Source organism: Gossypium hirsutum, chromosome A03 (genome assembly GCF_007990345.1).
Source record: "Gossypium hirsutum isolate 1008001.06 chromosome A03, Gossypium_hirsutum_v2.1, whole genome shotgun sequence".
Classification (NCBI taxonomy): domain Eukaryota; kingdom Viridiplantae; phylum Streptophyta; class Magnoliopsida; order Malvales; family Malvaceae; genus Gossypium; species Gossypium hirsutum.
The window spans coordinates 110,965,855-110,978,602 of NC_053426.1; the positions used below are offsets into that span (position 1 = coordinate 110,965,855).

General features: G+C 28.3%; 1 protein-coding gene across 1 annotated transcript; it reads right to left on the bottom strand.

Moving 5' to 3' along the window:
• Nucleotides 1-5,419: 5,419 nt before the first annotated feature.
• On the bottom strand, nt 5,420-7,365 carry LOC107934998 (cyclin-D3-3). The gene is made up of 4 exons (XM_016867527.2): nt 6,534-7,365; nt 6,254-6,455; nt 6,035-6,165; nt 5,420-5,952 (listed from the first exon to the last, which is right to left on the bottom strand). Exons 1-4 carry the CDS (start codon nt 6,999-7,001, stop codon nt 5,599-5,601), a joined length of 1,155 nt encoding a protein of 384 aa, XP_016723016.2. The 5' UTR covers nt 7,002-7,365; the 3' UTR covers nt 5,420-5,598.
• Between the last annotated feature and the right edge of the window lie 5,383 nt (nt 7,366-12,748).

The following is a 12,748-nucleotide window of genomic DNA, read 5'->3' on the forward strand; positions in this document are numbered from 1 at the left end:
AAACCCCATGTTCCTAGTTCACCTAAAAGCAAATATTATCTACAAAAAGAGAGGGAATGGGTCTAAAACATATCACAAACATGGTTTGATTATAATTTTATATCAGAAAGATGACTTTTGAAGTTCAATAACAAAAAGGACCCAAAAAAAAAAACCTAATAGTACAAGACCATGTTTGAAAAAACCAGCTTGATTATGGTCTGGGGGTCACCTTAAGACTGCCAAAAGATACTCAAATCTTTGTCTGAAAACCAGACATGGTAACAATGGGAGGGGGACAGCCTAGTTTCAAAGATTTTGGTACACTAGCTGACCTCAAAAAAACTGCAAACTTGTCCTTTTTCTCTGGCCATTTAAAAGGGACTGTTGAGGCCCAAAACCAAAAGCCTATTCTACACGACTACAACATCTTATTACAAAGAAATTTCACCACTTTGACAACAGAAAAAAACTGTAATAAAAAAACACAACGTAATCCATTCTTGAGCCTCCTTTGAATGAGCTGTGATACCATATGAATTTTTTTACCTCATAATTACAATAAATAATTTTATTATCTTTATTATTTTTAATTTTATTAAAAATAAACGCATCGTTTACCCAATCAAAATTTTAATACTATTTTAAGCTTTAACCTTCTAAGTACCTCCACCCCAGCAGTCTCATCACAGCCATAACCTTGTTCTTCACCATTATTTCTGCATTCTATGCTTGTGGTCTCCCTCTAAATTTAAATATCATTCTACTTTTAAATGTGTTGGTGCTCGTAATTTAAATCTTTTATTTCGTAAATTAAGGTTATATTCAATGAAAGAGTAAAAAGTATTATAGAGGTAATTATATTAAGAGTTATATTGTATTTTCTTCTCTTCATTTAAAAAATAAGAAAATTAATCTTTATGCGTAAACTGGTCATTTTGTTAAAAATTTCATTAATTTCTACTATTAAAAATTAATCTTTGTACATCAATATGAGGTACACATGCATGGGTAGCACTAGAGATGACTGGTAGTGGCAAAGCCCCCCTAAACTAGGAAATAACATTTTTTCCCATTCAAAGGTCAAATTACACTTTGATCTCAAAATGATAAAATTTTAATTTAATCTTTTAAAAATTATAAACATAAGTTAATATAATGATGAATTTACATTTTAATTTTCATAAAAATACATAACTTAATTCTAACCTCAAAAAAATAAATTCAAGCTTTACCCTTGTACATGTGACACATAATGTGTAATTGTCTGATTATTTCATCAACTACACTAATTTTCAATAATAGAAATTATTAATTTACTATTTATTCTAACATATATAAACTAATTTAGTTATTTTTTAAATAAAAAATATAAAATACAATTTAACTTACCGTACAAAAACTTTCATTATATTTTTATCTCGATACGGATTAATGGTGGTTCCAATTATTCTTTAAGACGTGGTTGTCTTAAAGGTGGACAAACATTTTCAAGTGATGAAGAACAAGAAATGTATGGGTCAGTTTATTTTTGTATGTTAGATATGGGTTTTTCTTTTCCTTTAATTGATGAGAAAAGTCAAGCTCACCGATGAGCTGCTCCACAGCTTTTTACGAGTTTTGCAAATAGTCCTCTTGCTCAGGCATCAGGTCCTTCCTCCTCTGTATTAAGAACAACAATAAATCAGATTTGAAAATGGAAAAAAAATAGTGACTTTGAGGATGAATTGAAAGGATTAAATCACCATTTAACTAAAAACTACATCCATTTTTTTTTGGTAAATTAATCCAACGTCACTCGACTTTAAAAAGTTAAAAAATGGTTATTAAATTGTTTGAAAGTTTTTATTTAAGTCATCGAAATGTTAAAATTGTTGTTGTACGGCCTTCTCTGTTCACACAGTCTGCACTAATTGGAAGCTCTCATTCCCTTTTCATTTTAAAATTCAATTTTTTTTTCATAAAACAAGTTTAAACGTCACGAATCTGCGAACTAAAATCCAAACGACTTTCATTTTTAATCTTCGACACTGACCATCAAATTGACTTGGATCTAAGGTATATTATTTTACTCGTCGATGCGTATTGACTCATCATACTGATTATGAAATTGTTGCTTGAAACTCAATACCCATACTTTTTAAAAAGAAACTTAACAACTCAGTGACTTAAATATTCTTTTTTAATAATTTAAAAAAAATTGAAGAAGATAAGGTTAAATTACATGTGCTTAGTTTGCAATCTTGGCATTTCATGTAGATAGTGACCACTGCCCAAACATTGGATGCCCTATTGGATGGAAGTATCCTACATAAACTATTTAATATAAGGGATGTAACAAGAATTGACTTGGCACAATTATTTGATTCAAAGTTATTTGACAGTGTGGTTTTAAATTGAGACATCCATTTCTGATTTCTTTTGGGGCCATTGCTGCCACAAAAGGGCTCCATCCACTTGTCCCCTTGAAGATTTATAGTCCTTATAGATTTTGAGACAAATATTGTGAATAGAAAAAAAAATGGTTAAAAGAAACTTACTCTCATTCAAACCAGGGGTAGTAGAGGTCTTGGCCTCCTTAGACTAAATGGGTAAATTGGTTTCAATTTTGGTCTTTTTAGTTTTTGATTAAAATAGAAAAATTATAATTTTAATCATTTTGAAAATTTAATAATTTAATTTAAGCATTTTTTTAATGATAACGTCTAAAGTGAGATTTTATTATAGTGGGATCTCATGGGATTTGTTTTAAATTAGCGATTGTGGATAAATGACAGAAATGAGGAGACATAGAACATGTTAAATCGGTTATCAAATACATTCTCCCATTTTTTAGTGTTGAAATCGATTGAATTGGTTAAAAGATAAACTCGCATTTCGCAATACAAATCTTACATGACATGATCAATGATGGATTTTTTTTCTCCCTTTTCACTTCAACTATTGATTTAAAAAGGATTTCATGAGTTCCACTATAATGAGATCTTCAAATAGGCGCCATTGATAAAACACGTCATTTTACTATAAGTTTAATAAGTTTGTTAATGTTATGTTCAATTATTGTATTGATTAGATAGTGGAAGGGAAATGAAAAACAGAGAAAGTAAAGAGAGATTTGCACATGGTCATTTGTTAATACAATTCAGAAACAATCCTACTCTACGAAGCCTCAATCAGTAAATGATTCTTATTCAACAATCTTTCATATCACCTATTGATTCAAGCCTAATCTACCCTTACACAAAGAAATAATTGTAGCCCTAATATTAACTCCAATCACTCATCCCAAAAACTTAAGGTTCAATCTCTCACAAAAAAAACCTACTAGAGTGTGAAATTAGCATAACACTCTCTTAAATCGGTACCCCTTCCGTGCGAATTGGCATTACTATTTATAAGCTTAATATAATAGTCTATTCCATTACCATAGTCCAATATAAACTATTCTTCTTCAAAAAATAATCAGGATAAATAAAGTGGAATTAATCTCCTTAAAATTAGTCATGATATATGCCTTCGAGATCGAAATTTTCTCACCAAAAGCCCTAGTCGGATTCAACCTCCCCCACATACTCAAACTATTCATATATACAACCTCTTTAATTTCAACATTGAACACTAGAATGAAAATGTCCAAGAAACCATTTGCTTATTAAAACAACATCCAATAAAACTCACGTAAAGAAAGACAGCATATAAATATACTCAAACTCTCTTGTGTCTCTAACAACCACCATTTTGAATATAAAAATTTTAACTTTGTGGCCTCTCAAATTTTATATCTTTTTTATCTCTACCCTTAAACAAGATTTTGAACTTTAGGAGAGAGATATAAGTCTTACATGGCAGAAAACAATTGTGAGGGAGTCAATAAAGGTGGAATATTTTCCCATGATTCATGTTGAATTTTATGTTGTTGGGGAAAAAAAGAAGGTTGGGGATCAATGATCATAACATTTTGGTAAGTGGTTTTGGGTCAAAAAGTACACTTAATACATGGAATAAGGTAAAGTAGGGTAATAAAAAAAAGTAACCCAAATATTCATTTTATTTTATTTTTTAAAATTTTAAGTTATTTTCTTTTTCTGTAAAAAAAAAAAGTTGGAATAGGGACCCATAAACCCCTATAGTCATCTCTTTTGTTGTATTTTAACCTTTACAGCTGTAAGCAAGAAATATATAATATATGTATAGATAAAAATAGAATAAACCAATAAATAAATGACGAAGAATTGGAATTTTATTAAATTTCAGAAGTTAAACAAGCAATTACAACATGTGGGGCTTTGTATTCTCAATGCTATGATATAATTCTTTTGTCAGCATGTATATTATTAGTAATCTTATATAATATTTTAATTTTTAATATCAAAATAAAGTAGCGGGTCGAGTCTTAACTCAATTGTTATAGGTATTATTGTCAATGTAAGAAAACGTGAGTTCGATCCTCCTATTTATGAGTTAGAGAGAAGCTATGAGTAGTTCTAAGTATTGTATTTTAACGAAATACAAATTTAAGAATCAAATTAGAAGAAATTGTCTAATTCCGAAACTAAAGTGAATAAAAATTTTAAGGGATCATATAAAAAAAATAACAAAACTCAAGGACTAAATGTTGCTTTATCCCAAATACAATCTCCTAACACGTGAAAAAAGCAAAAGAAATTGTTCTTCACCTTTCTAAAGAGATTAGATACTGTCCTTTTATTTATTCTTATTTTAAATAAAATAGATTCTACTTTTTTAAAAAAATTATTAAAATTTTAGGCATGCTGATTTAAAATTTTAATTAAAATATGCAAATTAGCAACAACAAAAAAAAGAAAAAGGAAAAAGGTAAAGGAAGAAGAACATTGAAATGATTTATTTTTTTGGTTTTTTATCCTTAAATTAATAAAAATATTAACTTTGTGATTTTATTTAAATAAATTTTCATACTTTATTATATCAAAATAAATTCTTAACAATTAAATTTGCACACAAATAAAAAGATAAAACTTATTTAAATATAAAATATACTAAAAAAATTATTTAAAAATTAATAAAATAGTTTGTGATTTTATTTTAATATAATGGTGGGTTAAATAGGAGTTTAGTCTAATCTAATTAAGTAAAGGATAAGCAAAGAGAAGATTCTACTGGATCAAATAAAAGTTAGGGTGGAAACATCCCTATAATTATTTTTTTTAATTTTTTTATTTTATATTAAATTTGATATCAATTAATATTTAATAAAAAATTAACATTTACGAATGAGAAATTAATTTAATAATAAGTTTAAAGCGATTTAAATCAGCTGTTAATTTTTCGATCCAATTAATTTGATCTGTATTTGATTATGTATTATTATAATTTATTTTTATTATAATTATCCAATCTAATAAGTATATATCCATAATAATTAAAAAAAAGGGTACGCTTTGAAAAGACAATTGCAGAAGAAGAAAAAAATAGAGGACCAGACTGCATACATTCTTCAATGCAACCCTTCTGTTTTTGGTCTAATTTTCCGCCAGTCTTCACTTCCATTGCTTTGATAATAATTATAAATATAAGGGACCATTCTTGCAATTAAAACATAGTAATAAATATGGAATTTCCTTTTTTGGACAGTGGGGATTAAGAAGGGCTACCATCGGCAACAATGTCAACGAACACGCGGTTCAATGATGTCAAACGCATCCCTCGTTCTTGACCTCTTCTCTTCTTAAACGGTGGCTCAGGCGACGACGAAACCGACGGCGCCGCCGATGAAGGCGGTTGCCCCACAACCCAAGACTCATTCGAGCTATCGCTGCTGAAATCAACATCAATCACCCCACTAGGACTACCAGGAACCGTCTCAAGCTTCCTCTCATGGTGGTTATGGCGAGCAAGTGTCCGACCAAAAAAAGAACCATTACATGCATTGTTTTGGTTTTGGGGTCCTGTCGATAAATCAAGAATCAGCTTGTAACAGTCATTTACCTGTTCCTGTTCCAAAAAAACATAGATTCAATAATGTTTTTATTTTAATGAGTTTTATAAACTACATTAACAATTACAAAATACAAACCTTGTTTTTTTTAAGAACATTCAGAAGTTGGTTCTGGTAGTCAACTGGGTTAAAAATCTCAACTTGGTCTATAACGTGCATCATTGTTGCTGTAGCTAATACAGAGGGAAGATACCGCACAGATCTTGAATCTATGAACAAAGAAACATAATTTAGACCAAATGATGAGAAACAAGACAGAAAAGGGTATCTTTTTTTTTTGTCCTGTTTGAGACTTACCAGAGATTACACAAAGGAGAAGATGTTCACACCTCTTAAGAAACTCCCAATGAAGATGTGTTTTTAATCCGAGCCTTTTTATGATATGATCAAGGAATGAAAGTGGAGTAATTGGATGCATTTTCCATTTCAATGTTGAAAGAACCAAAAGTTCCATTCTTTGAATGGTTTTAGCTTCAAAAACATATTTTGTCCCTTCAACCTATAAAAAAAACCAAAACATGTCATTGTGTTTCCAAATGAAACATACATACATATATACATACAGATACACACATACTTGTAAGTCCAGAAGAAGAGGGACATGGGTTTCTTCAACTTTAGCAGCCAAAGAGAGACAAGTAACAGCAACAAGGTGAGTCATCCATGGTTTATCTCTTTGAAAACAGAAACTACTTAAAAACCTATCAAGATAATTAACAGAAAGCATCGCCGTGAGAGTGGCGAACCCATAATGAGCATTGACTTTAAGCATCCACTCCACCGCCTCACGACGGACCTCACGGTGGACCGTTGTCAAAAACTTATCTGTACTTTCCACATTTTCAGGACCAAGATGAACCAACTCCATTTCTTTTGAAAACAACGAAACAAGCTCCTCATCTTCCCAAAACAAATCAATGTCTCCGACATTGTTATAGCCACTTAAAGAACTCCCTTCTTCTAAAACTTCATCCTCTTCACAGTAAAGACCATCGAGTAAGAAAGAAGGGTAAGTTTCTTCTTGTTCATGTTGTTGAATTGCCATATTCTAAAGAAGAAGAAGAGGGGTTCTTTTTTTTTTTTTTAGTCCCTCTTACTTTTAAGTCATTATACAAAACGAAACATCCATAAAGAAAAGGTAATAGAGAGAGAGACCCATATCTCTCTTTTTTTTTCTTTTTTTTTTTTGTTGGTGCTGAGAATGTATGTATACAAGCAACAGGCTTTTTAATTAGGGGGAAGTCTTGAAGCTTAAAAAAGAGTGGTTTGTAGAGTGGCTAATAGCTATAGATGGGATGGGGATTTGAAGGGGAAAAAAGTAAAAGGCAGAGATGGGAGGGAAAGGGAAAAAAAAGAGGGGGAAGAGAAGGGGATTGATATCAGAGTGGGTTTCACGCTTGTCCTTTTTTGTTCTATCAATAAATATTGTTTTGTATGCTTCTGAAATTGTGAATCGTCAATTTTCATGCCTTTTTTTTTTTTCAATTTCATACATATATATACATATTAGATTATATTATATTATGAAAATCAAATTGGATGGTTTAGTTGAATTGAGAATTGGTTTGATATATCGATTCAAAAAAAGGTTAAAACGATTTTGAACTAAATTGAGTAAACTGTTTGCAGCAAGTTGAATTGATTTTTTATTTTATTTTTGATGAATTCTTAAAATTTTATTTAATTAAAATTAGACCGACCAATGAAATCAATGATCTAATTAGTTCAACTATTAATTTGATGAGGTTTTAATTAAAACCGTAAATTTGAAGTTTTAAAAATCATAATAAATTTTGGTGTTTAGGAATTTTATAGATTTTATATAAAAAATGTAAAAGGATAATATTATTATAAAAATATTTATTATTTTGAAAAAAATTGTTATTTTCTTATTAAATTTGTGTTTAATTAACTCATGACACTAATTTAATTGAGTTTTTAATATAATATCAATATATAAGTTGGTTTTTTTTTTGTCTAGTGATAAAAAAATTGATTCTCTCTAAGCGCGATTTTAAGTGTTGTGAATAAAGAAACAATACTGAATGAGTTTCGCCTTCGTTTAAAGGTTCGACCCTATTCAATTTCAAAGTTTGATACCCTTCAAGTAAGATCTCGAGTTAAATTTTGCAAATAGAGACTAAGGCTGAAAAAGAGATTAAGAAAACCGAATCAAACAAATGTATTCAGTTCGATTAAAATTTTGTATTGTTAGTTAGATTTTAAAAATAGGTGTTGTCACCTAAATTCAACAATTCAATTCAATCAAACTAAATGGAAAATGAAAACTCTAATCCTGTTTGACGCACACAAGAATAGTAAGGGAATTAAGAATTTGACGCACTCAAATTTAAATTTTGTCTAAATATGAATAATGAAAACACCCTCAAAATATATTTATTATTATGTGTTTTTGGGGTTTTGGGAAGAAAAGTCTATGGTGGTGGTTTCGGTGTAAAGTAAAATGGTTGGGCGGGGCAGAAGGTAAACGGGGCGGCACACACACCAAGCTCAAACCTGAAATCCTCCATGAAAATTACTCTTCTTATTCTGCCCACCAATATAAAATTATGCACTGTGCTTTTACCATTCATTCTTCCATGATAAAAGTAAAAAGAGAAAATACAAAGAGAAAGAGAGAGTTTGGAACTTTGCAATATTAAAAATATTTAGATTTCTAAGTGGGTGACAGTCAATTACTTAGAGATGATAATTTAATTTACATCATCAAACATTTATTTTAATGATGATTAATGCATATAAACTCTTACTTAAAAACGTTTAGAGTTTATTATATGAGTTTTAGTTTAATTGGTATGGACATTGTTATCATGAAGATGTGGGTTCGAGTACGTTTAAGCGCATTATCCTCCTATTTATGAGTTGAGTAAGGGTTATAAGTAGTTCTAGGCATTGCATCGAAAAGAACAAATATAAACAGAACTTATAATAAGATTATTCAAAAAAAAAATTAGAATTTTTTTTTAAATTTGTGATGTGTTAACCAATCGAAAGACATGAAAATATTAGATTAGTTAAAGATAATTGTTGGTAAAAGACATTATATTTTTTTAAGAGAATGAGGTACACGTGGCTAGTTATTTTGTAAGTTACGCTAATTTTTAACAATAGAAATAGATGAAATTTTTAATAAAAATGACCATTTTGTAGTTTAATCTAATGTACAATGATTAATTTTCTCACTTTTAAATAGAGGGGGGCAAAATATAATTTGACTTGTAACATAGAGCCTTCATGATACTTTTATCGATAATTGTTACGTTGAATGGTAAGAAATTTAATTTATTTATTTTAAATGTCGTGAGTTTTGCTTCGTTGATAGGTATGCAACAAAGCGAGGGGAAGATTGATGTTGTCAAATCTACCATCTCTCGGCAGTTGGCATACTATACAGTTTGCCTACCACTTGTTTCACTCCATGGTGGTTGTGTAATTTTAAAAACTACTACTACTTATATAAATGTTGGATGTATTCATTCTCGCCTCACCTTACCTCGTTTTGGTTTAATTTTTGCTAGTTATTTATAATATTTTCAACCAAAGTTAAACATATTTTTCTATAAAAAAATTTAAACATGAAGCATATGAGTTTTCTTTTCTTTGTAACACGATTTTACATTTTTAATAACTATATATAATTGTAAAACGATATTTTTATATAGTGCGGTAAAATAAGGTGTGGCAAGCAATTCCCATAATTGCTCTATATTCATTGTCCAAAAATAAGTCTGATCAATTCAAAATCTATGGGGCGGTTTGGGTTTTGTTATCCCTATTTGTGAATAGAGAAAACAATTCTGAGAGAACTTCCCTCGTATTTAAGGGTCCAATAAACTTGACTCTAAATTTAGTTTGAGGTTGATGTAACTATTGAATATCAATTTTATGAATTTAATTATTCTGGCTAAAATGATTGTTTGAATTTTATTTAAAAAAAAAACTCTTCCAAACTCGTCGTATTGACATGAACTTTACATTTAAACTATACAAATTATCAAATTTAGGAAATTTTGAAAATTTGACACGTGATTGGTTATATTTTTTTTTTAATATAATGTCTAGAATTAGCTAGAGTCACTCTCAAACTTATAAATAAGAGTATAATGCATTTTAATTTATTCCAACTCATATTTTTCTATATTGATAATAAAATTTATACCAATTAAATTAATATTTAATCAGCGAATTGCTATGATATTTAGAAAATAATAATAGTTACATAGAAATTTTCAATGTTTTAAGTTTTATCGTATCTAAAGTCAAAGTTTGCTTTATATTATTATACTTGATCATAGGGAACATATGGGAAGACAAATGTAGGTCGATTGTCCATTCTGTTTAGACTTTAGAGCTGCTGACCAGTTATTTACCTGTCAAACGTTGTTTTTCTTTTTTAAATATTTTTATATTTTAATTTAAGTTTTATTGTTAATGTTCGAGATTTGTAATTATCCCTTTTAATGATATCTTTTTTTAAATTCAAACTTGTGTTTTTTTCCTAGAAACAGATGTTGGTAGATTCATTAACATTCGATAATTATATTGGGTTTCCATTAAATTTGGAATTGAGAGTCAAATCCTTAAATAAAAGAAAAACTCACACAACATTATTTTCTCAGTCTAATGAACTCAAATTTGAACTTTATTTAAATTATATCGAATTTCTTACCAATTGATATGATATAATTCAAATATTTAAAGTGTAAACTATGTCATGAATCACTAAATTATGGATAAATTTTAGTTAAATGATCAAAAAATATCCTTTCAAAAACTTTAGTGATCAATTTGTAATTTTTTTACTTAAATGATCAAAACGGAAATTTATTTATAATTTACTCGTATTTAAAACTTAAAATTTACTGAAAATTTAAATGAAAAAAAAAAGGACAGATTTGAGTAATTTCTCGAATCTCAATAGAAGTGGAAAAGGTAAAAAGTAAAAAGAATAAAGAGTGAAGAACAAGATTTTACATAGAAATTACCATTAGTCATTGGAGTACAAGGTAAGGTAACTCTCCAAAGTTATTTTACTTTTTTTACTCAAAAGGTAAATTTGGAAATGAATAGTAACATGATAGGTCCCAATCAAAGTTAATAAAGATTCTGAAATAGAAATAGAATTCTAGTTGGAGTGATTTGAATGAACCAATGAGGTCTTAATTGATGATTCAACAAATGTTTAAATAAATCCCATATATCAATTTGATAATTAGGGTGTTTATTATCTTTAATGTAACTTGAGTTTAAATTACACTACTTGTATTGTTATTATGATTTTACCCTCCTTTTAATTGAAGAAAAAAAGTTTATATACATTAAAGAATTAACAACTTCCCTACTTCTCAACCCACATTTCCTAGGAAGTAGGACACTCTCTACTAAATCAAATAACTACTACAAATCAAATAACAACTATTTGACTATTTTTTATGTTGGTAGTTTATAGTTTTGATTAATCTCACATTGTTGAGAAATGAATAGTTAAAAGATGTTATTTTAACCGATTTAGTCTTAGTTCGGTTAGTATTGGTATTGCTGTTAATGCAGGAGGATGTGGGTTTGAGTACGTTGAAGCGCATTATCTTCTTATTTAAGAATTAAGGAGAGACTACAGTAATTTTAAGCATTGTATAAAAAATAGCAAATATTATAAAAACCAATAACAAGAATAATGTTGAAAAAATGGCTAGTTTTGTATAGAACGTCAAGAAATTGGCTATTGCTATGTTGATTTGTTGGTAATTAAGGAGTAATGTCACAAAGTTAAGTGTGGGACGTCACAACATTGAACTCGAAAAAATGTCAAGAGAAATATTGTTTATCATGTCTTTTTCATTGCTTATATAATAAGCACTTACTGAAATTGCCTTCTATGACTCCATTTTGTTGTTTTACGACTCAGGGTAAACCATAAAAACAATAAATTATGTTTGGTTAAGTTTACATTTTCGTTATTAAACTTTAATTTGTTATAAAACGATTATTAAAACTATCGATTTATAACATTTTGATCATTGTGTCGTTACCTAACATTAAGAGTGCGATAAAAATTACACGTGATAAAAATTTAACTATTAACTACTGATATGGATGTCATTTCTTTAAAAATTTAAGGTTATTATTATTATTGCGAGTCCCACCATTTCTTCCTTTCTTTATATATTTTCCTTTTTCCTTCGCATTTACTCTTCTCTCTTTCCCACGTTTCTTTAAAATTTCCTTTTCTTTTTCATTTATTTTTTTTGTGAATTTCTTTTATTTTCCATTTCCTATTATCTTCTTATTCCAATCAAACCTACCACAAGAATTTACAAATTGTAATTATAAGGAATTTTAATTTTCTAAACGTGTTTGACTGATGGAATTTAATTATATCGTAGTTTCTTATGTCATGTTTAATAATATAAATTATAATTACATAACTATATAAAATTTAAATTTTAAAAATATTAATTATTATAATAATTATCAATAATAATTGAAAAAAATTCTTTAATTAGTAAAAGAAATTATTTAATAATACAATTACTAATAAAATAATTACTCTATCGTTTCATATTTGTCGAGTTATTTTCTCTCTAACATTAATCATATATAAACTCCTTGTTATCGTCCGTTTTCCTTAACCAGATATAAAATAATTAATAATAAATAATATGCAATTTAGTTAATTATTTAGTAGGTCAAATTATATAAGAAATTAATATTTATTGTTAACAAAAATTTTAGACTATTTAAACGAAATTAGTAAAATAGTATATGACTATA